Below are 24,442 nucleotides of genomic sequence, written 5' to 3' on the forward strand. Positions count from 1 at the left end.
TGTTTAATAGATGCCAAGCGGACTACGATCATTTCACTTTTTTAATCCACAAGTAGTTGGTTTTGCATTTTTGCGCAATGACCAGCATTCTTAATGTGGTAGAAGTGTACCGTCTGCTATTGCTCCAGGGCAACATATGACAACAAAATGACGTATAATGCCACAGAAACGACGTTAGTTGACTTGCTAAAGTCATTAAACGAGGCTCTTTCCTTCGCGTGTACTTAGTACTTTGGTTGCAAGACGTACTTCTAACAGTTGTAGTTAAATTTGACAGAAGGCGGATTAGTTGTTGCAATCCATAGATATGAGTCAGTCCCAATTTAGATCGGGACCGAGTATCGCAAAACGGGTTTGATTCGGACTTGACTTTACATTTGTGCCACAGCTTCATAAACATTTGGGTCTATTTAAGTATTTAGTGACATGTTTTTTGAAAAAGACGTTGTTCGGACCCAAATGATCAATTCAGGTTTCGAGTGTCTTGTGTGATAAAAGTCGCTCATCGTAGAGCCAATCAAACTTTTTTACTTTGCAGGACGATATTGATAATAACTTGTTGTTTAACAACTGCCAACGATCCAATTTTCACCATGCCGGTTTTGCTGATCCGCACCAACGTTAAGAGAGATCAGATGCCCCCAAACATGGCATCCGAATTAACCGACCTAATGGCGGAAACACTCAACCGTCCCAAAGCTGGTACTTGCATCATCGTGCAGGACAACCAGTACATGGCGTTCGGGGGCACAACAGACCCGTGTGCATCCTGTGTTATTCAGGATTTTGAGCATTTTAGCGAGGTTGAAAACAAGAGAATTTCGGCAGTAATCATGGGCTACCTCTATAAAGCACTCAACGTCGATAAGAGAAGAATGTACCTGGAGTTTGCCGGAGTAACCAAAGAGGATATTGGCTTCGCTGCATCTACATTTCATCAGTTTTTTGGTCCAACATGCAACGGTAAGAAGGGCGAGACAACTAAGGCATTGACTAATCAATGAATCGCGTGTGTCGCTTTACACAGTTCACAAAATAAGATAACGTCTGAAAATCAAAGTGTTTTAAAAACGTCAACGGTCGAAGCCATGGGTGCACAACCTTTGGCAACGACGGTCGCAATGCAGATCCTTATATTACCAACGGCCGTCAAGTGCTTGCTTGTTTTTGTTGCATAGTTTAGAGCAGTTTTAAAGTACAATTACTTAGAAAATAAGTTTTATTTACGTAACGACCACCAGTAGGCCTACAGATACTTTAATATGCATGTCCACGGCCGCACAAACTTGTCTCTGTGGCCGCAGTTTGTGCACCCATGGTCGAAGCGATCTGAAAACTGTAGATTAGTGAAAAAATTGGAATCTCAACAATAGATCAAAATATCTAACGACACACTTTGCCACTGAATGAAATAAATAAGGTCACTCTTATCAGTTTGTAGAAATGTCTTTTTCTGTACTCGCCAGCTCCAGCACTAACTTTGTGACTTAATTTTTTTCAGGAGTGGATAAACACTCTGCACCAGAGAAGACATTCATCTGGCCTGAAGGCAGCTAAACTCGCAACAACAACTACAAATATATCACTAACTACAGTACCTTGCTTCTTTACTTGTGTAGCACTCTTATGTCATTTTCTGCTTTATGCATAATGTCGATTTTCCAATAGTCCTGCTTCCATAGTATCTTGACTTGATGCTTATTATGAATCTGACAGTCTGATAGACATTTGGCTTGAGCACAAGTTTCTAAAAAAATCTATAAAATTTACACTTTATATCATCTTGTTACATCAATTTAGTGTCACTTATATTTTTGATCAATTATGAAACATTTGTCACATTTTTTGTTCCGTGTACAAATAAATACAAACTGTACAAAAGCACCAGTTACATGAGTAATTCACATAAAACAACAACTGGTGTTCAGTGGCAAGCAACAAACAAATAACTGGAACTTTTAAAATGAACTTGATTGTATCGCACAAAATACTTAGAAAGTAAAAACAAACATATGTATTGTAAATACTGTGCAATATGCCAGAAGCAATATCAGTTATTACTTGACTTTATGTTTATGGGAAAAATATATATTGTATAATGTACAACAACCAATGCCATATCCCCTAATAAATCCAAAGCTTCAAAAATTAAAACATCATATTATTAAAATAGGACCAACTTCACTATTTGTGCCAAAACACACATAACATGCATGTGAAAAATACCATAACCCAAAAGTAATGAAAAAAAAAACTATTGCTGTTGTTTTTCTGCAAGCAAGTCAACATAAGCTTTAGTTATAAGATTAGATGGAGATATACACAATTTTTCCATAAGGTCCTGAGCAATTACAGCCCCATCTTCAGGAGTTTGAGATTTGTCCAGCATAACTTCAAGTTCCATAAAATCACCTATACCTTCCACTTGATCCACATGAACTCTGGTTTGTCCAACCATAAAAAGATGTCTTGTTTTTGCAACTACACCCCTTCGCCCAATTGAGCTGCCAAGAATAAGATCCATGGCATCTGCATTTTCAACTGGAAAAATATGGAACTGTGACAACTTAGGGCCACTTTGATCTGGTCTTTCATAAAATATCAGTTCACTGTGATTCTTTTCAACACTTTTGACTGAACGTAGTTTCAAACGACCATTATGGCATTTGTAGAAAATGTCTTTCTGTACCAGTACTGTGGCATCTTTAAGACTTAGATCCTGCGCAAGTTTTAACAAACGTGGCAAATCCGGGACGGACGCCTTAATTTCAACATTCTTCGGCATTTCAGAACTGAAACCACTACTGGAAAAATATTACATAACAGTTACAACACCATTAACTTTCTTAAACTCTACTTTTAGGTGTTTGCGTCTATGAGCTGTATTTTTGTCCATTTATTGCCGAAAATCAAGGTCAAAATTATTGTTTTATTATTTTTTACATCTTATTCCCAGGTTCATCTTATTCCCAGGTACATCTTATTCTTTTACATCTTATTCCCAGGTTCATCTTATTCCCCTCATCTTAATTATTACATCTTATTCCCAGGTTCTTGCTCCCGCTCTTTCTAACCACGTGACTACCACTAAAATTAATATTTCTATTATTAATAAACAAACATGATCAACACTGAGATTAGGCTTTACATCACACAGTTACTAACTTTTTACGCATTTTATGGGAAGTTTTCTGAAACAAGAATCGTTGCAATAAACAAATATACGAATAATTTTACTTTCTAAGGCCGAAAAACAACTGTAACATAATTCGTTTAAATCGGCATTACCGTTGTTGTCATCCGCACAAACTAACCCAACCAAAGCTTCGTGCTTGCAATCGGATTTTGGAACTTCAAACGTCAGAACCCCTGCCATATTCCTACAATTGGTGTACCCCGACTGCGATTTGCTACCAGCAGTAAATTGCAAGAAGAGAAGAAGAAGAATACGTCAAAACAACAACAACTGTGACCGTGAGTACCAAAACAATTGTACTTTTGGTCGGAAGATCTTTCATCATCTAAACGAAGATAATCTTTCTTAAACCATTCAACAAATAACCTTCTGATCCATTCAAGCGTCAAGCAACAATCAAGCAAGCGGTACAATTTAACCCCGCAACAATCAAGCATCGCTTAGACTACGACGAGTCGACGAACAAGCACTAAGCCTTGCCAAGTCCTAGAAGATTACTTTCAATCAATCCATCCATCCACAAGAATTCAAGAGCACGAGCTTTCAATTTCTTGACGAATTAATCAAGCTCGAGCTTTTGAAGAGGATATGTACTATTCGAGGTACGAAGATCGGAAACACAAACTGTCTATATTAACTGGATTACGGAACAAATGGAACAAGCAAATACATCAAGCATCTTCATGAAGTACGACTTCAACGATGAAGCTTCTTTGAATCTTACCAGTTAAGTTTTACCTTTTGTTTTTGTTATGTCATTAAGTTCTTTGCCTACCCCATTCTTGGGATATGTTATACTAACACCTTTGTTTGTCTCTTTATTTGTAATGTGCTAGTTTAAAAGCTACTGATTGTGAAAACACACACTTAATTTGAACTATTAATTTCGAAACTAAGCTTTTTATTATCGCTTTTGCTTGTCTCGATATCCATTAGCTTCGTGGAGACTCGACTTTGCGAGTTGAGACACTTTATTCTCTAGTATGCCACCGAGGAAAAGTTAGCTCTTGGTAGCGATTGTGACTGATCACCACAATTTTTTTTTACTTTTCGTGGTTCTGAGAAATACGTTAGCTTCTCGCGCGTACCTGCTTTACACCAGTCCTTATTGTCTACAAGCAACATGCTCTATTTTATTTTTGACGGGATGAGCTTTTCCCCGCACTTATATTCTCCCATGACACTTCACAAGGTTGCTATACCTTTACTGGCTAGATGGCGTCCCAATTGGAAACATGATGCATTAGACACTAGACCAGATATCTTTACTAGGCCATAGCTGCCTCAGATGTTGCTTACCGAAGCATATTGCGTGAATAACTTTGACCACGTAGAGTAAAGGCGATATTTATTTAGTGATGTTTTGTTATTTGTAATTGCATCTAAATTTTGCTCTAGCACAAAGCAAACCGTTTTTGTACGTGTACTGCTGTTTATTTTTATTGTTACAGAAATGTGAATTCATACAACTACTTGTGGCACAATGAAGGAGGACATTTGAATTTCCCATACCACTGCTGAGCCCGATTCTCGAATTTTCGGATAACTGTCGACAACCGAGCTCGAGAGACGCGCAAGCGTTATGACAAATTGTACTGTTAACGCGTATCAGTTTTGGTGTGGTTAATTAAATGTTTTTCTTCGTATCGTCACAATTGTTTTCACATGTTTTTTCGCAATTCTTTCTTGTGCATGTTTCTTGTAAAACACTTTTTGGAGGAAGACTAATGTAACATAATGATGTAATATTCGCATTGACGTCATGAGTAAGAGCGGACGTGACTTGTAAGTTTTCCCATTACGTGATTTATATACCTCAAGTGTTTGATTGCGTGAGACCGCAGAGGTACATCCCATATAATTGCTAATTGATGTTTTGAACACAGGATGGAAACGTTCTGTGCCTCCAGGCCAATAACAGATCCCATGTGCGTAGTTTAATGACGTTGTTTTGATATGTGTTTATATACCGTATCTTTCAAGTTCTGTTGGGCAGAATTGACTGGGCTTCGCCCCAGCCTTTGCCCATACATATTCTATTCGATTCGACTTCGGTTGGGCGTATGAATCACATTACGTCAAGCCACGTTTAAATTGCATTACTGTTGGTGTTATAATAAAACAAACTAACCAACGGCTGGACTATTGCTGTTAGCACAATCGGAAGCGCAGGTCGCAGAACACGTAATACACATACATACCTATTTCCTACACAACTTTCAAAGAAACAGTGGATCAAGCTTACTATTATTACTTTTATTGTTGATTTTTGTTTGAGTTAAGATCTGGAACTTCAACATTCTTTTGTGTAATCACGTTTGTTGAATTTTTATGATATTATATCTAGAAACCTTGCAGTGGCAAGCTCATCACACGTGGGTTTTTAAACATGGTCCAAAGCAGTGCAGCAGTTTTAATGATAATAATTAATAAAAATAAAATTCATCAAGTATAAATTTAGAACATTAAAATATTAGTAATGGACATTTTTATTATCAATGTCCACAAATGTTATTTATTTTTTAGTTTTATTGTAGTTATTATGATCAGAAACATTGCAGCCAAGGATATGATAACTTTGGGGGAATACCCTGGTAGTGATTTGTTGATTGTCAAAAGTTGGCTATTTGCCGATTGTAACTGTGTAATAGTACCATTGTGTCTAAAAGTAAATAAACTATGGGACTAGGTGAGCTTTCGGTGGAACAGTTCATGTCCAAAGACTGGGGAGATGAATCTTCAAATGCGGATGATGAACGTAAAGGTAAAGGTTTAGTTTTTATCACCTAAACTTGAATAGTTACGCTTTAAGTAACGGTGTAGCTGCAGCGCGTTTATCATTTTTCCACCAATTGTGCCCCTACCTTTGTCGCGCTTTATAACGTCCCTACGTTGCGCAGCTATTTCCGGCTTGGTGAATATTTTAGCGCAATTGTGCTGCTACGATTTGTATCACCGGCGAAATAAACTCAACTCAACTCAGTTTCAAGCTGGTTTCGTGGTTGCAGCATAACGTTTGGTTTATTATTGTTTGCTCTAGTGGAAACAAAGGGAGCAGATGTCGAGAAACCGAAGAAGCAAAAGAAACGAAAACGAAAGTCCAATGTGAAAAAGAATGCTACAGAGCAGGTTAGATTCAAAATAGAGTTCCTTCTCATCTCATGGAATCTCGAAAAAATCTCTCGTTTCTCAAGAAAACGACAAAGTCGAGAAATAGAGGAACCGCATTTCAATTTCACATTACTTTCTTGTTAATAGTTGCGAACATAAAAAATTAGTTAATGTTCCCATGTTTGTCTTTCGTTTTAAATGTAAAAAAACAGTGAATATCGACGTTAGCTATCTCTTAATGCAACCTTGTTTTTGCTGTTACAGCCTGACACAGAAGAACCAGTTAAAACCTCCAAAAAAATAAAGACAAATAAACAAGTGGAAAAGAAAGCAGAGGAAAATCAGACCAAATCCCCGGGCAAAGTTGGGAGCAAACATCAGAAGCAACTCGACAGTCTAAAGGAAAAAGACCCAGAGTTTTACAAGTTTTTGCAAGTATGTGAACTCGAACATAAAAAAATATTATGTCGCAATATGTAAACAAATTATTGCTTAAATGTGTACATAACATAAAGGCATGTTAACAATTACCTTAGTTTTTTTCATTTTTGCAGCATTTAATAGTGTTTGTTTAAGTTTATTTTGTTTTTAGGAAGAAGAGTCTTCTCTCCTTAATTTTGCTGACTTTGGCTCTTCCTCCGAAGAAGAAAATGATGGGATTCACAAACCTCCTGAAAAACTCGAGGTTTTTGTTACCTAAAAATCAATTAAAATATTAACTTTTTTGATCTTAAAAGAAAACCTTTCCTTTTTTGCAATGTCCTGAATTTGCTCGTGTTTTAACTTTGGCATGTGTGTATAGGAAGCTTCTGATAGTGATTTAGATGTAACATCATCTGATGATGAACCCGGTGATGAAGGTTTTGTGAATTCTGATGAGGAAGACATGGAAAAAGCTGGAAAAAAGAAAAGAGAATTGGTTGGTTTACCTGACGGACAGCTGACAGAACATAAATTGTTTCATTTATATTCAAAGCTTTCACAAAAAAAATCATTCTAGCGATGGTGGCAACTTATTTTTGGTTTCAGATAACTGTTACAGACAAGATGTTAGAAGGTTGGAAAAGTCGTTTGGTTTGTGACAAGCCATCATTCACAGCTCTCCGACAGCTGATGCAGGCCTTCCATGCTTCACTGGCCAGAATTGATGCTCTTGAGGAAGAGACTGTGACCAAACAAAAAGGAAAAAGAAAACGAAGAAAAAAATCGGCACCACCTAAACTAAAATACAAGTAAAAACTTATAACAATTTGTAAAATATAACATTGAGTGTGAAATCGATAGTAAAATTTGTGTTAAATTATGTCAAAGTTTACATATATACATTAAAATTGAAACAATCTGTATATTTTAATGTAATGCTTTAGCAATTGTTAAATTACAAACCCTTTTTTGTATCCGTGTGTAATTTTATTCAGAGCATCCGAATGTTGTTTACTATTAAATGATTTTTCTTTACAGAATTGTTGGTTCGGCGACATTTAATGCAGTTATCGGTCTTTGTCTTTCTCATGTGACCCCAGCTCTTGCCAAGATACTGCAATATTTTCCTGATAAAATGAAACAAACTAAAAGAAAGTAAGTTTGTTTTGTTTAATCAGGAACTTTTTCTCGTATACAAGTAACACCAAGGAAGATATTGTATAAACATAAATGTGATTAATTGAATAATCCATTTAATTCCATAAAGGTCATACATCCCAATCAAAGTCATTTGGTATTACACTTTTCCAGATATATAATCGTCTAATCCAGTTCAGTTTAAAAAAAGCATATCTATAACTATGAGTTTACTTATCCTAATAGCATATACAGTCGCAAATTTACTGCAATTGTAATATAAAATGTCCAAAAATTGAACTACTTAAAAGTTTGACCAAATTAACAAAAAACTTGTTAGAATGAAATGTTCTTCAAAACAACGATTTTCATTTTTCAGGAAGCATCCACTTCCATTCACTTGTGAGCGATGGGCATCAGTGCGTGACATTCTGCGCTCGTATTTGCATGATGTTGTTGTTTTGGCACAATCACTTCTAGAACCTTCTGTTAATCGAGTTGTTCTGCGACATCTGCTTCTACTACTTCCATATTTTGTATCTTTTCCTAAGATTTCAAAGTCGTTACTAAAGGTCAGTACACTGGTAAATTATAACCTGCATATAATGCAACAAGATATTTGAAAAGTGGAACTGTACAGAATTTTTAATCTAATTTGACTTTTCAATTTGTTGGATCTTGTAACCAGTTGTGGCAAAAACTATATGATGGTTCAAATATGCGTACTACTTTTTGAACTGTGTTTTTATTTTCAAGTGAATTTATTTATTGCTGTTTTAGTATTTAATCAAATCTTGGAGCAGTGATGACAACGAAAGCATTCGTGTTTTGGCATTTCTCTGCATTACAAGACTTATAAAGATGGAAAAAGACAGGTTTTTGGAACATACAATGAAGGTACAGATACAGATGAATCTGGATAATTACAAAATCACTTCATTTGCATAGTAATTGAGATCCCAACTTATGCCTTTTGTCAAGAAAACTATCTTGCTAAATGCATAAAAACTGTTCAAAATGGTAATGCAAATAACTGGAAGTTCTGTAAACCGAATTTTTTATCACCATGTTACAGCGGTGGTATTGCACCCACACTTAAGATTGCAATTAAAACATTTCAGTTTGCAAGTTCTGTAAATTTCCTTTATAATATGATATGTTGGCACTGCTCAGGCTGAGTAGTCCTGCTCTAAACTTAACCTTATTTTACACAGCAAACCTTCTTGGTGATTGTTTTAGTGCAATTGTGTTGCTATCTTTTATTTCACCAAGCGAAATTAACTCAACGAAACCTTTTTTACACAGCAAACCTACATGAGTTATGTAGCAAACTGCAAATTCTCCTCACCCACAACTCTTCCAATGATCAACTTCATGCAGCGAACATTTGCTGAGATATGTGCTGTGGACGCAGACCACACCTACAGATTTGCATTCTTGTACATCAGACAACTTGCTGTGCATCTGAGAAAAGCCATCACCACACAAAACAAGGTTCCAATTTTGATTTCTATTGAAATACATGGTTTAGGTATTTTGGCCACTTCATAGTTGTGTTTAACTAGTAGGCGGTCAGTCTTTGGTTAAATCAGTAGTTCTTAACCTTTTACTGAGCATGCACCATCTGGCTACTTTTTCTTTTGCTGCATACCACTTAAACCTAGTTTCGATGGACAGACCAAGAGCTAGGCCTGTTTTTATTGACTAGGCTAGAATATTTCTAAAGCCAGCAAGACTAACAATTTCCAAGATATCCCCAAGACTCAAGTTTTGCCCCAATTCAGGAGTGGTTTGTCGGGTCAGTTAAAGTTGCATTTCATGATCTGACTCGAATTAAGTATAGCAACAAGCTACTCGAAGACCACCTTAAAAGCTCCAGCATACCACTAATTGTTAGTGTACCACAGATTAAAAACCACCGCATTAAAACAATCTAGAAATGCAATAAAATTTGCATAAAAGGCGTTTCTGAGTTTTTCAAATAGTTTTTAAATGCAATCTTATACCAGGGATGCAAAGGTTTTATTCTACTACTGTAATATTTATTTTGATCACTTTTTCTTGCTATCTTAATTTTTGTTTGACATAAGTTAGAAAATCTTCAGTTTAGATGTTTGCCTGGCAAATTTTAATAACATTGTATATTTTATGTAGGAAACAAGGCAAGCGGTGTACAACTGGCAGTTTATACATTGTGTTGGATTATGGTGTCGAGTTCTATCTGTGCTGCATCCAAATGCAACACTGCAACCACTTATATATCCATTGGTTCAAATTGCTTTGGGAGTTATTGAGTAAGTACAATTTCAATGTTTTTAAATTTTTAATTTCACAGAAATGTAATCTTTAATTAACATTTATATATTACTTTTTATGATATAAATAAACGGATACATTGGCATGATTATATGATAGCTACGGACAGTGCACACTGTTTAGACCTAGATATAAGGTCTCCACATCCAAACTTTAGTTATGTGAGTAAAATAAGTTGGTTCAAAATTTTCTGATTGTAATTAACAGTATTTGTTTTTGCATCATTTGTGTAATAGTTAGGTATTGAATTATTTTTCTGTTTATATATTGACACAAACAGGATAGAAATTAATTATTTTTTATTTTAGTTTGGTTCCAACTCCTCGATTCTATCCACTTCGATTTCAAATTGTGAGGTCACTTACAGCTTTGGCCGATTGCACTGACACTTACATACCCTTATTGCCTTCCATTGTGTGTCCATTGAAACTTCAAGAATTTCAGAAAAAGTAAGTTGGTTAAGTTTCTTGAAAGTTGTTTCATGTTTACAAAACAATATTTATTATTTAGGCAAATTGGAGTCACTGTACGACCCATTGCTTTCGAAACTATTTTAAAGCTTTCCAATTCCCAGTTAAAAGAAAAGTCATACAGGGTAAGCTGATTGTTATCAAAAGGTTGATTTTGAACAAGAAAAAAAATTAAATTAAAAATATATTATATCAACAATACCAAAGGTAACTGAATCTGTTTAACCAAGGGTTATATCCACGAAAGGTTTTATTTAAAAAAAAACGTATGGTTTGTCTTTAGTGTGTTGTTTCTTTGGATTGGTATGGTTGCTAATAAACAATAAGTTTTGTGTTGTAGGACACAACGATGGACCATGTGTATGACCTTCTAATGACCTTTTTCAACACCCAAGCACACACCATTGCTTTTCCTGAAATGTCTGTTTCCGCTATTATTGTTCTAAAGAAGTTTATTAAAGATTCTAAGGTTTGTTAACAAGATTTTCGGAAACTGTTTGCACTTAGTTCAGTCACCGAAGCTTAGTAACAGTTAAAAACAGTAAAAGATGTTAAAACATCAGAAAAACATCAAAAAAATAAAGTGATGAAGTTTCATTGCTATGATAAATTTTCAAAAAATGATTTTTGTATCTGTCAGACTCAAAACTATAGCAAAATTATGAGACAAGTGGTGGAAAAAGTCCAAGCAAATTCTGATTTCATCAACAAGAAACGGCTGGAAGTTTCATTTCAAGTCACTGACATTGATGCTGTGGTAAGCATAACTTGTATATATGAGATTTGTGTTTGAGTTCTTTTTGGTGCCGAATGAGTGAAATATATACTTCTTATATTTACCCTGATGAAGGCGACCTGTATAGGACGTCAAAACGGCGGAATAAAATTACATTTGCCAGAAGAGCTCTATAAACTTGATATTATGCCTGGCAGCAATAACTCATATATATTTCTTTTGTCTAGAACTGGCTGAGTTTTTTCTAACCAAGGTTTTAAACTAGTGATGCACCGAACCGGCTAAAATAGGTTTGGACCTAAACTAAAGCAAAAAGTTTGGCCGCCAGGCAAACAGTGGTGTTCCTGCAAATGAATAGTTGTGTTGCATTGTGATCTCAGTTCTGCCGGTTTTAAGTTTGCGTTGGTCGTCTTTGATAGCGTGGGAATGATTTTAAAACAAAACAATAATTCTTTAAAAGATATATAAGCTTATGCGATGTGAGTTATTTTGTTATTTATCTGTTTGACAGATTGTGTGGTACGTGATAAGGTGGAAAAGTTGATTAGGTTTTGGTTTTGGCTAAATTCCAACAAATTGTTCGGCTCAAAACGTTACTTGTATAAAATCGGCTAAATAAATTCAACAAACCGAATCTTTAAGCCGTCATCCGTTTAACATTTATTGGTACTGCTACAAAATTGAAAAGTTAACGTTCTTTTTTGAAGCATTGATACAACTGTTGCTTCTGAGTTTAGTTTTGTTATTAACTCTGATGTTTTGGGCAGAAATCCTGGGAAAACGACTTAAGGGAAAATGGGGTTCCGTTTCACAAAGTGTTTTTCCAATACAAGAAGGACAGGCAGCGGGAACTGGCACAACAGATTGCAGACAAAGACAGGGTAATTTCAAGTTGTTGTTGTTTTTTATATTGTTACAAATGATTTTGTTTTTCAAGTAAAAAACTTAAACTTTGATTGTTCAATCAATCTGATTGTTTACATTAAAGTACTTGAAATAACTCTTCGATGTATTACCATAATGTGAAGGCTTTTTTGCTCTGGACATGGTTTTGTATTTTTTTAGCAATAAAGTTGACCTTTTCACAGCCCAACTTATCAATCAATCTTTATTTTTTTACTTGAAACACAATTTATTTAAACGTTTTACTTTGTCGAAACATTTGCCCTTTTTAAGCAAAAGGTCAAACGTTTTCCGGTAAACATGATCGCCGCTTCATATAATTTTTCGGCGTATTGTCAGAAACCAAGGTTAACGTTAAACAGTGGTCTCTGACCGTTGAGGCAAATGTGCGATGAAGTTAATATTTCACTAGTGGCGAACCTTAATGCACCTAGAGTCTAGATTCTAGACAGAGCAACTAAACCTTGGACTTTAACCCTTCTCCGAAATAACCTGGAACCAAGGACAGGTCTCCAGGGGAAGTGATAGTGTGATGATGTTGACTCTTTAATTTAGATCTCACGTACAGTTTAATTGGTCAATCAGTCTTTGATTTTTTTCTCGAGAACACAATCAATTTAGATTGGCGGTTTTAAATCCTTGTTTTGTTGACGTGTATTACTTAAACTGTTGCTTCGCAATAACTAAAGTGTGGTTTATGTTCAGAGTGTGGATGAAAAATTGCCAAGCATCGATCGCAAGAAGTTTATGAACATGTCCAAATCGGATGATCGGGAGGAATTTTCCGAGCTGTTCCAAGGAGAGTCTGATGAGGAAGAAATTCGTGCTGACTTTGATAAAGCGATTGAACAAGGTAATAAGGAATAACCTCAGCCTAATAAAGGAGATCACAACCTTTTGTTACTCCGGTAGCAACACATGTTCTTATTTCACTGTCGGCCACCACACAATGTGTCTGCGCAGACTAGTTGTAAGTCGGGTCGGATTCTACTTAAGTTTGAATCAAACGGGATTTTGGCCTGACTGGCCACTCGGCGTCATTCATACCGCATTTTCACCAACTTGCGGGCCTAATTTGGACTCCGTTTAAAAAAGACTATGATACAAACCGTGTACTATTTTAGATAAAAGGTCCCTGTAGTACAGTGTTAGAATTCAAATACCCAACCAATGGGTTAAGTTAAGTTTATTTCTTTTGTGAGGTGAAAGAAAATATAGCGACGCAATTGCACTGAACAATCACCAAGCTGGATATTGCTGAGCATCGTAGAAACGTCATGGTGCTCAAAAATGTTGAAGGCACAGTTGATTGACAATAGAAAAACTCGCTGCAACTTGCGCATATTATACTGCTATTCAATGTGTAGGCCGCAAGTTCTCATATTTTTGTGCATGACCGCATGTAACCGTACAACTGAAAGTAACACGCCGCTGCTTCAAACTTCAAACTTTCACCTTTTTTCATAAGCCACAAAACGTTTTACAAGAATGTTTAATTGAAACAAATCATTGAAGGGCATCCAAAACGAAGAAAAACAGAGAAATCAAACAACAACCATTCCTCCGATTCGGAAGATCCTGGTGAAGTTGAATTGGAGGAGGAAGACATGTTGGAAGAAGAAGAAAGTCCTCCACTAAAAAAGAAAAAGAGCAACTCAAAACCGTCCAACCAAACGCCAGCATCAGATGATGATGATGACATTGTTGAAGACTTTGCATTTTCTGACAGTGACTAATAAAACTTGTTGCAATGGTATTGTTGTATGATTTTGGATGTTACCCAGATATGGTAGATCGACTAGCGCAGGAACTCACATCACAGGTTTGCTAATTTCCAGTAGGTGGCTCAGCGGAAATATTTTAAATGCAGTTTGTGTTAAAAATGCTGACGGGGGCAGGAACTTGGCCGAATGGTCTGGCGCGCCTGATCCATATACAGACATAAAAAACCCTGATCGGGATTCGTCCCCGGGAGTGTCCTGGGTTCGAACTCCGTGAAAAAAATGCTGACGGTTAGGGCTATTAGGGTTGGTCTGAGGTTTCATAATAACAATAAAATTAACCTAAACCAAGTTCTTTATGTTGAATTTAGTCCCAACCCCAATCCAAGTCTCACTGTTAATTTAAATAACTGCGCTCTTTACGCTTTCTATCGGTATTTAGCAACCCTTTTTCAGTGTGAGTTCTTGTGTTAGTAGCTTTACCGAAGTGTACAGCAGCACCACAGCGTACGTATCTTATTCTGCTTACAAAGATTCTCAGTGTGCTGAGGGAACCTGTGTATTTGCGCAAACGTATGAAAAACTGAGAACAAAACATTGATCCCTTTCATAATTATCTTAAAAACTTGGTGGTTAGTAGTTAAACTAGTTTTTTTTTTTTTTTTTTTTTTTTTGTAATAGTTTTTTTTGGTAGTTAAACAAAAGCAACTACTACAAACAGCATAAGTGTACACACACAGTTAAAAAACGTTTTTGGGGACTTGAAAGTTAGTGGCCCATTGCGATAAACAGTTGCACGCCACTCATATACAGTAAAGTAAAATTAGCAATACAACAATTTGGCTTAGGTTAGATTTGGCGCAGTTTTACTACAATCCCATTTGCAGAATGAAGTGAAGTCCCCTGTTGAGGCTCCGGCTCCGGTGTCTCCGCATCTCTGTAAATTTCGAATCTTCGAAGAATTTGTGCAATAATCACCCGCATCTGATGCATGGCGAAATGCTGGCCAATGCAGTTCCTGCAAATAAAGTTGAAAATAAACAAAATATTCGTCAGACACCCTTTTTTTCAAGTAGAAAACGTTTAGGGGCATTAACACTAAATGGCTTGCTTATAAACTTTTTGACACTTGACTCGATAACCAATGTTTTTTCGGTTCCCTTGCCGTTTTACGAAACTGTTTATCAACGACTATTGGATAAAGTGATAATGCAAATAAAATTGTGAGTTTTTTACTTTGTCTTTGGTTAAGGAGTTGGCGACTTTAATGTAGTTTAACACATTGAGTTTCACAGGGTTGCAACAATGCCAGTCAAGTTTCTTGCTCAGGGAAACATAAGTAAGTCAAGACAGGATTAGAATCCAAAACCCTTGTGAACATAAAGAGGTGTCGCCCCAATCGGCGGTCTTGACGAACGCGATTCTCGGTTTATTATTAATATTATTAAACATGAAATACAAATACCGTTAAAAAATTTTTATACCTGGAATGTTAACAACTCACCAGTATGGTTTTCGATGCAATCGGTCCACATCCCTGGCAATTTATGACATACATGAAAGAGTGTTAGCCGCCCTTGACCAGAAGAAATATACATGTGCTATTTTCCTAGACTTATCAAAAGCGTTTGACACAGTCGATCACAGGGTTTTGTTGTGGAAGTTGGAGCATCAGTATGGAATACGGGGAAGCCCCTTAGAACTGTTCCGTAGCTATTTAAGTCACCGCAAACAATGCACACGCATAGAAAACGTAACATCAAAACTGCTAAACGTTACCTGTGGCTGCCCTCAAGGTTCGTCACTGGCTCCTTTATTCTTTTCGCTTTACATAAACGATTTACCAACGGCATCTAAATTCACAACGAAACTCTTTGCGGATGACACGTGTTTAAGCATGTCATCAGAGTCTCTGACTGATCTACAGGCCAACGTAAACAAGGAACTCGTTTATGTTGACAACTGGATGCGCCACAACAAACTATCTCTTAATACGAGTAAAACAACGTATTTACTGTTTTGTCCTTCCAAGCGCTTAAACACGCAGCAGTTTTCGATTTCCATAGGATCTCAGCAAATACAGCGATCAACAGAAACAAAATACCTGGGAGTTTATATCGACGATCAGTTAAAATGGGAGAAACACATAGCTCATGTGGAACGAAAACTAGCACAAGCCTGCGGTATCATGTACAAGCTGCGTGACTACTTTGGACAACAGTTTCTCCGCATTATTTATTACTCTTTTGCGTACCCCTATCTGCAATATGCGATCGCGGCGTGGGGTAGCGGATACGCTGCATCAATTAAAACCCTTAACATCAAACATAACAAAATTTTGCGAGCTATTACTCGCAGCCCTTACCGATGTCGCGCTACTCCACTATATCATGATTTGCGTCTTCTAAAATTTAAAGACATTTACAAACTTGAGGTAGCCAAACTGCTGCATTCGTTTCATACTGGTGCACTACCTTCCACATACAACTCCCTTTTCACACCTATTACGTCAGTACACCATTACAACACCCGAATGGCTGAAAACCAGAACTACTTTCATCCACGCGTAAACACCGCGTTCGGCACAAGATCAATTTGTCATCGAGGTCCAAAAGTATGGGAAGACTTACCACGCGATATTAAGTCTCTGTCACGCTTGTCCTCTTTTAAGAAACAGCTTCGCTTGTATTTATTAAGGCAATATCACCCCTCAACAATTATTTCACTTTCCTGTCCTCGCCTATACCAGAATTCATATAATACAGCTTGTTCTCCTACGTCATAACTACCACAGTTTTCACTTTTTTTCTTTCGTGTTTTTTTTTTGTGTGTGTTTCAGTTTTATCTTAGTGTGATTTTACTTTTTGACTTTTATTCCATACTATTACATCATTAAACTGGATAACTTGGTCACATAAAAAGAACAAAATACTGCCGTAGGATTCGGTTTTTTCAGATCAGCCATCCGGGTCGAAGACAGTGCAGCACCTTCCCCAGCGAACAACATCAGAGATCTCGAGATCGATCTTACAAAAGCAGAGGAGGAGATGCTCGACGACAACAGTTTCATCGTCGCAACGAACTGTCCTCGGGACACCCGGGTCTGCCTACGGGATCACAGGAAACGTTCCGAGGAACCGAGCTGGTGTTTCCGTTTAGGCGGGTTTCATTTGGCCAGCAGAACCTGCGGGTTCAAACACCGTCTTATGCAACCGGACGTACCCCGCCAGGTTCGTGCGGTCGGTTGCGATCCTACGGCAGGACATACCCAAAACGGAATTCAACCACAATTCAAATAAAAGGACACTTGACTCGATAACCTACGGTTTTTTCGGTGTCCTTGCTGTTTACGTATCCGTTCAACAATGGAACTGTAATGATGAAGTGACTATGCAAATAAAATTTGACTACCTTGGCCCTGCTGAAAACGGAACAAATGCATAAGAAGGTCGACCAGCAGAATTTTCAGGCGAAAATCTGTCTGGGTTGTATTCCTGTGAATTTGAAAAACATCATTTATATGTTTGAGGTGTTACTACTAACGTGAAATCCTTGATAACCTACGGTTTTTTCGGTGTCCTTGCTGTTTACTTAACTTTTCAACAATGGAACTGTGATGATGAAGTGACTATGCAAATAAAATTTGACTTGACTTGACTTGCTAAAGAGATAACTCGCTGTTCCTCCCCATTAAATCAAGAAACTCTGTACTTTCTAATGTATGATAGTACGCCATTAAAGGCGTGATACAGAATTAAGCCGGTCTCCAAAGCATTCCTATCTGCCAATTAAGGAACAGACCAGAAAAAATGGGAATGCTTGGGAGACCGACTTGATTCAGTATCAGGCCTTTATTGAGCCTGGCGTACTAAAATTTACAATAAGTATTCCGTGATCGCTGGTCTGCATCGACGCTTCAGGGCTGATCCCAGTACGAATGTATTCATCTTAGTTGTAATTTACGTGGTTTAAAAGTAACAATGACCACGTGAGTAAAGTAACCTAATCACAATAACTTTCGCAAAATTAGTATGTAAGAAATGCATCAGACTTTTCAACAACCGCTATAAGTTATATTTTTCTTACCAGCGGATTTTTCCATATTTTTTCGTGCCTATGGATGGCAAAAATGCTCACTGCCACAATTTGTCCTTTGTGCAACTTGATTTCTTTGTACCCGTTGAATCGATGCGTTATTGTGATGTCTTCATCAAGTTGTCGGGAAATATATGGAATTACTGGCATTAGGCGAAGACTCTCTTTGATGCATTGGGTCAAGTACGGAAGTTTGTTCATATCGGTTCTGCAAAACAAAAGTTGGTTGGATAAAGTGATTTGAATATGGTTACAAACATCATATTGCCACACATGTTCAGGCTATTGGTTAATGTGTCGTGTTTTTGCAAAAATTACAAATTTTCTGGTATACTTGTGCTGAAATATACCAAGTCGACCCGAGGTTGTGTAATTCTAACTATGACATAAAATACTTTACATTCGTTTAAGACACGATTGGTTAGGCAGGGTTTGCGTTACGGTTCGGGTTCGGGTTCGGGTTCGGGTTCGGGTTCGGGTTCGGGTTCGGGTTCGGGTTCGGGTTCGGATTCGGATTCGGGTACGATTTTACACTTGGTAGTCTGAACCTTACTTTTGGGCTTTACCTTTACAGAAGGTTTACAGTGCGGTTCAGGTTTAGGGCTTGTTCTTTCGGGTTGGGGGACCCGTTTCGGACTAGCTTACACAACTTTGAAAAGGTAAAAGTAACAGTTACTAGGGATGGGCCAAAACTGCAAATGTTCTGTTTGGTCGAGCACCGAACATCTCACGTTGATGCTCGGTACTCGGCCGAGCACACTCGGTACATTGTGACGTCACGAACATTCCCAATTCCACGCTAGTTTTGTAGATTTCCGAGGTCCCTTACGTCACCAGCGGTGTATTAAGCTGTACAGGCCCACAAGTACACGTTTTCCACAATCTAACGCATTAAAATCAACAGCCATTTTTGTTCATAGATACCCTTTCGAACAACAGTTACGTGTGTTAGCAAGGCATGAATATGCAAATTTAATGCTCGGATCAGTTTGTGCAACTACGGCCGAGTACCGAGCACTCAGGTTCTGGCTCGGTTCGGCCCATCCCTAACAATCACCACAAAAATCAACATTTCAGAACCCACATTTTCACAGTGTATATAAATTTACTTTGAAGTTTAAAGTGATAAACAGCACACAAATTAATCATTTTAGGATGTATTTTTTACAACTCACATTTTGACATCAGGTCTGCTTCCGATTGCGGCATTTATCTCTTCCCGGCATTTCTGTTGAAATTCTGGATGTTTCGAAATTTCGTACATATACCATGATAGTGCTGTAAAATACATAGTGAGTATTGAATCCAATAACCTTGATTTAAATATATATATTCTTCTATTACCGTCTGTTACAGTGTTTTGTCCAGCTGAGAAAAACGTTTTAACTTCATTGACCACTTCCTCGTCTGTTAACCCCACTCCGTATTGATCCTGAAACACAGGAGGTTTGTTTATGAAAGAGTTGCTGAATTGGGGTAGAGCTACTAACACTGGAATTTGGCTGACGCCCGGTCTGGGAATTTCTGGTAGGTAGGTAGTTTATGGTGCTGATTCAGCAATTTGGGTTTATGGTAAGAATGATTGCTGAGTCAGCAATTTGGGTTTATGGTAAGAATGATTGCTGAGTCAGTAATTTGGGTTTATGGTAAGAATGATTGCTGAGTCAGCACCATAAACGCCTATGCTCTGTTGCGCCACCTACCAAACCGGGCGTCAGCCGAATTCCAGTGTTAGTAGTTCTACCCTGAATTCGTGGTTAAAGAAAATATTTGACATGTTTGAAAATATTTATCAACACATTTTGAAAAGGGTATATACTCTAAGTCCTAGAGTCTAGGTCTAGGACAGTGTTTCTTAACCTTTTTTGCGCTCAGTGTATTTATGACTTGCGTGTTGGATGCATGCATTAAAACAGAATTGTAAGTAGTACAAAACTAACCCGTTCTAGATATATAGCAAAGTAACTTGTTACGCATTCTTGATGGTTGTAACGTTCGTTTGGTCAAGAAAGAGATATATAAAATAGAAATTAGAAAATGGAATATCAGAAAGCCACCTTTCTAGTTTTAGATGTTATCAATATCATAACAGTTAAACATACCAAATTGCTGAATGCAAACAGAAAAAGAGGATGCATGATAGACCTAAGAAACTTCTTGCAAACTCTTGTGTTGACAGCAGCTTTAGGTTTACCTTATTCTGTATGAGCACGTCAAGGAAATCTACATGTTGCCCCTTCCCTTTGAGGAAAGCAAACGTCTCTCCTGTCGCCTTGTCGTCAACTTTCGTCGTTTCAACTGAATCTGACTCCAGAGAATTCAACAGTGCTCGTCTTTCTCCAATGATCTGTGAAGAAAAAGAACAAAAAATGAAATAAAAATCCTGTAAAGCAGGGCTTCTCAAACTGTGGGTCGCGACTCAAATTGGGGTCACGAAATATAATTTTGGGGTCGCGAAACATCATGCGTTATTATGTTATTGTTACACTAAATGGTATACATGCGTAAATTTATTGTTTAAACATCATTCACGTGTATAGGCTACACCAGTAGTTCTCAAACTGTGCGACGCGACGCCCTGGTGTGTCGTTTCAATTTTTCAGGGGCGTCGCACAATGGTTTCGTTTCGTGGCTTTATGTTGTTGTATCATTAAACACAACTTTAATAATAAGTTCCCTCATTAACTTTTTTCGCTGGTGCGTCGTAAGCCCAGAAAACTTTTCCCGAGGCGTCGGAACCCAAAAAAGTTTGAGAACCACTGGGCTACCGCCATCAAGGGGTCACGTAGAAATTTCTTTCCTATAACATGGGGTCGCAGAGCAAGAAAGTTTGAGACCCTCCGCTGTAAAGCATACGTTCTTAATCATGGGCGTTCTTAATCAAACATGTGAAAACATACGTTCTTAATCAAACATGTGAAAACGTTTTATTTCTATTTTTTCTATTGTTCAACCAACGAAAAAGTACTTTATACCAGAGGTGTACATGAACCGAAATGCCCGCATGCCCGGAGCCGGATTTTGCCAATATTTACCGAAGTCTAACCGGAGCCGGAGTTACGTTTTTATCACATTTGCCGGAGCAGAAGCCGGAGCAGAAGCCGGATCCGGAGTTCATTTTGCTTTTATTGTTGCTTTATTAAAGAAACAATTATTAGTCAGCTGGTTTTGCGCTATTTGTCAGGAGTCGAAGTGGAGTCCATTTTTTGGCAGTGAAGTCAGAGTCTAAAAAAATCAAACTCTGTACACACTGGTGGGATTCAGCCGATTCGCACCGGTTCTATAGAACCGTCTCACAAATTTTTATGAAATCATCGAACCGGTAAGCATTACTGGTTACTGTCAAAGGACTTTTTGTAACAGAACCGGCTAAAAAATATGACTTTTGTAATAGAACCGGCTGGCAAAAAATTTGAATCCTAGCACTGTCTGTACATTTCTGCCATATAACCGACAATGAAAGTTAAAAAATTAAAAAGCAGGAGAAATTAATCAATTGTCAGACATGCTGTATTCATTTTACCTCGCCAATTTTGTTAGAAATCCTTGCAATGATTTCAAAGAATCTTTTTCCCTCTTTTGTCATCTTGTATATGAGGTCACTATGATACAAAGGGATAGCCCAACGTCTCATGATATTTTGTGTCGATTCTCGGACGAGATGATTGTATTGTTCGCCATTTCTGTGAAAGCATAAGGTGCAAGGAATTGTCAAAATGTTTTTAACAATGTACTGTCGCCAGTATGCATATATTTTGATGTACATGATGTATAAGGTTCTGCGATTCTGCTCCTACCTTATGATCTAAAACAGTGGTTCTCAACTGGTTTTGGGCCATGGACCACCGGCCCAGTAAAAATAAGATCGTGGACCATTCCAATTTTAAGCAAGCTTGAAGTACGCATGATACACAACCATTTGGGCTTGAAACATATTTTTTAAAACTGATTTTCGAGAAGTAAGATACAATTATTATCAGCTAACATTTTGATACTCTTTCAATATGTAATATGCAATCATTTCTAGTTTATCAACAAGTTTAGTGGACGTCTCGTGGACCACCCAAAAAGTCATCATGGACCACCAGTTGAGAACCACTGATTTAAAACGTCACAATTAGGACTTACCCCACATCCACTAATTGTGACATCATACACTCCATCATGTTCTTATAGGAAGTTTCGGACAAGATAAGAGATATATCTGCCGCCCTTTTGCTGCTGGCAACTTCCTCGCACCAATCGATGCATGGTTGACAGTTGTAGTTGAAAACCTCACAGTGTCTGTGTATTGTAAAGCAAAAAAAACGAGGAAATATTATCGACGATTGCTGTTTAGTCGAAGTGAAACACAAAATTTGGAAAATCATTAAAAAAACACAAATTCAGTCCATATAAACAAACAAGAATATTTTTACAATAATGTAGTCATGGTATTAGTGTGTGCGGGAAACATAGAAAACATGTCTTCAGGAACTGAGGATGCCATTTCGGCAAAGATATACAATAAACCTCGGGTAATCCGGACCCGTTTGGACCGAAAAAAAACATGTCCGGATTAAACGAAGATCATGATTGTTTCGATTTGTTAACGCCTAGCTACATTATAGATCATTTTTTCCTCGAGTTTTGTTTAAATTAGACAAAGATCCAGATTAACTGTGTCGATTAGTTAACGCCTAGCCACATTACAGACCATGTTTACCTCGAGTTTTGCCTGAATCAGGAGAGGATCCAGATTAACGGAATCCGATTTAACCAACGTTTACGGTCTTTATTCCATTTTTTTCCTTATTCTATCTTATTTTATCTTATGTCAAAGGACTTATTTTATCTTTTTTTGAACGTCTTTTCATATTTAAGAGTTAAATCAATGTTTGAAACCCGAAACGACCTGTGGAACTTACTGTTGTAGAATGTTGAAGTGAAATATTGGTGTAAGGAGTCTTCTGTGCCTTTTCCACCTTTCCCCTTGTGAGACAATGAGTCCGTTTCCGAGATGAGCAGAGATGATCTTTTTGTAATTGGGCCCCTTTGGAGCTGAAATGGTGAACCATAACGGTTATGAGACCAAAGGCTGCTGGCCTTATTGCGTCCCCCTAGCTTAGCACAACACTGAAAGAATATGTTTATCTCAATTCATAAGGATTGATGACTTGAAGATTTAATAAATTTGAATCCACATTTTTCGCAAAATAAAAGTCGTTTTCCTGGCTAGGTGCAATAAACGAAAATAAAATTTAAAAAGTCGCTCTGCAACTTACATGATTTGGACAGAATAGTTTTTGCAACATCTGGATGATGAACTTGCAAGAACATTTGGAACGGACCCAACCAGTAACCGAAACAAGCTGGATTACTTCTTGTCATTCCAAACATTTTCAACAAGCCTTCATATTTGTAAAGTGGAACCTGCAGTTAATGAACAAAATATGATTTGGAACTGTAATTGAAGTCAGCTACTATAGCAGTATAGCCAATTGTGGCTCAAGATAAACCCCTTTATGTCACGCTTGAATACATCCGTTTAGGAACACTGTTATTATTTTATTCTTGGCGCTGAAACAGTTAAATTGATTGAATGGACTTTTCGGGTCGAGTTCGGGCTCAAATTTGAATAATACGATCTATAACTGTAACTGATTTCATACTTAGTTTGAACATAATCATCATGTAAAGAATAATCCAAGATTTTTCGTCTAATCGTTTCTGTTGTACAAAAATACTAACTTGAATAACCGTATAGTTGCTGTTTTAGGTTTTTGAGATGCAGCTCTATCGTCTAGACCAGGGGTGCACAACCTGCGGCCGTACGGCTGATGAGACGAGTTTGTGCTGCCGTTAACATTTTTATTAAAATATATGTACTGGGGACCGTGACGTAAGTAAAACTCTTTTGCTAAATATTTTGATTTTCAAACTGCTGTAAACAGATTTTGTGGTACTGAAAAGAGTATTACCAACCTATAAGTAGCCAGATGCGTCAGACTTTATGTACGCCTATTTTGTGTAAACAATGCGAAAAAACAGGCACCACAAGCGTCACAATAAATATTATGACGTCATAAACAGTTAAGACTGATCTTCACGCGATTCAGCTCAATCTGTGCATGATGTAAACCTATTTTTATTAGATCAGTAATTTTAAAACAAAAATGAGCTGGTAATTGGCTGCCGTTGGTGAAATAAGGATTTGCGATGCGACCATCGTAGCGAAAAGGTTGTGCACCCCTGGTCTAGTCCATACGATCAATATTAGCTTTTTTGTTTACTTTGATAAAATCACGCCCAAATATGTATGAAAACAAACAGACTCGAGACATGTAAATTACTC

General features: G+C 37.4%; 4 protein-coding genes across 4 annotated transcripts; 2 read left to right on the forward strand and 2 right to left on the reverse strand.

Moving 5' to 3' along the window:
* The first annotated feature begins 512 nt into the window (after positions 1-512).
* LOC145214872 (macrophage migration inhibitory factor-like) lies at positions 513-1,887 on the forward strand. Its single transcript, XM_080083480.1, has 2 exons — positions 513-963; positions 1,502-1,887. The coding sequence occupies exons 1-2, from the start codon at positions 594-596 to the stop codon at positions 1,555-1,557; spliced, it is 426 nt and encodes a 141-aa protein (XP_079939606.1). The 5' UTR covers positions 513-593; the 3' UTR covers positions 1,558-1,887.
* Positions 1,782-3,035, reverse strand: LOC145214871 (adenylate cyclase CyaB-like). Its single transcript, XM_080083478.1, has one exon. The coding sequence runs from the start codon at positions 2,783-2,785 to the stop codon at positions 2,255-2,257; it is 531 nt and encodes a 176-aa protein (XP_079939604.1). The 5' UTR covers positions 2,786-3,035; the 3' UTR covers positions 1,782-2,254.
* Positions 3,036-5,748: 2,713 nt separating this feature from the next.
* Positions 5,749-14,046, forward strand: LOC145214632 (nucleolar complex protein 2 homolog). Its single transcript, XM_080083190.1, has 18 exons — positions 5,749-5,960; positions 6,237-6,325; positions 6,572-6,742; positions 6,900-6,992; positions 7,110-7,226; positions 7,337-7,539; positions 7,769-7,885; positions 8,247-8,439; positions 8,648-8,764; positions 9,173-9,361; positions 10,022-10,161; positions 10,492-10,632; positions 10,694-10,778; positions 10,994-11,122; positions 11,294-11,410; positions 12,157-12,270; positions 12,998-13,145; positions 13,808-14,046. Exons 1-18 carry the CDS (start codon positions 5,876-5,878, stop codon positions 14,026-14,028), a joined length of 2,469 nt encoding a protein of 822 aa, XP_079939316.1. The 5' UTR covers positions 5,749-5,875; the 3' UTR covers positions 14,029-14,046.
* Positions 14,047-14,701: 655 nt separating this feature from the next.
* LOC145214866 (cytochrome P450 4B1-like) lies at positions 14,702-23,514 on the reverse strand. Its single transcript, XM_080083474.1, has 10 exons — positions 23,373-23,514; positions 23,016-23,148; positions 22,237-22,392; positions 21,632-21,791; positions 20,303-20,455; positions 19,453-19,540; positions 19,284-19,386; positions 18,100-18,316; positions 17,425-17,507; positions 14,702-15,031 (listed from the first exon to the last, which is right to left on the reverse strand). The coding sequence occupies exons 1-10, from the start codon at positions 23,485-23,487 to the stop codon at positions 14,863-14,865; spliced, it is 1,377 nt and encodes a 458-aa protein (XP_079939600.1). The 5' UTR covers positions 23,488-23,514; the 3' UTR covers positions 14,702-14,862.
* Between the last annotated feature and the right edge of the window lie 928 nt (positions 23,515-24,442).

Source organism: Phallusia mammillata, chromosome 2, assembly GCF_965637545.1.
Source record: "Phallusia mammillata chromosome 2, kaPhaMamm4.hap1.1, whole genome shotgun sequence".
NCBI lineage: Eukaryota > Metazoa > Chordata > Ascidiacea > Phlebobranchia > Ascidiidae > Phallusia > Phallusia mammillata.

Coding starts and splice junctions, on each gene's coding strand:
- LOC145214872 (XM_080083480.1), top strand. CDS start 594: ATGCCGGTTTTGCTGATCCGCACCAACGTTAAGAGAGATCAGATGCCC. Junction 964..1,501: donor TTTTGGTCCAACATGCAACG/GTAAGAAGGGCG, acceptor AATTTTTTTCAG/GAGTGGATAAACACTCTGCA.
- LOC145214871 (XM_080083478.1), bottom strand. CDS start 2,785: ATGCCGAAGAATGTTGAAATTAAGGCGTCCGTCCCGGATTTGCCACGT.
- LOC145214632 (XM_080083190.1), top strand. CDS start 5,876: ATGGGACTAGGTGAGCTTTCGGTGGAACAGTTCATGTCCAAAGACTGG. Junction 10,162..10,491: donor ATTGCTTTGGGAGTTATTGA/GTAAGTACAATT, acceptor TTTTTATTTTAG/TTTGGTTCCAACTCCTCGAT. Junction 10,633..10,693: donor CTTCAAGAATTTCAGAAAAA/GTAAGTTGGTTA, acceptor TTTATTATTTAG/GCAAATTGGAGTCACTGTAC.
- LOC145214866 (XM_080083474.1), bottom strand. CDS start 23,487: ATGTTTGGAATGACAAGAAGTAATCCAGCTTGTTTCGGTTACTGGTTG. Junction 21,792..22,236: donor TCACAATTAGTGGATGTGGG/GTAAGTCCTAAT, acceptor ATGCTTTCACAG/AAATGGCGAACAATACAATC. Junction 19,541..20,302: donor ACGTGCTCATACAGAATAAG/GTAAACCTAAAG, acceptor CCTGTGTTTCAG/GATCAATACGGAGTGGGGTT.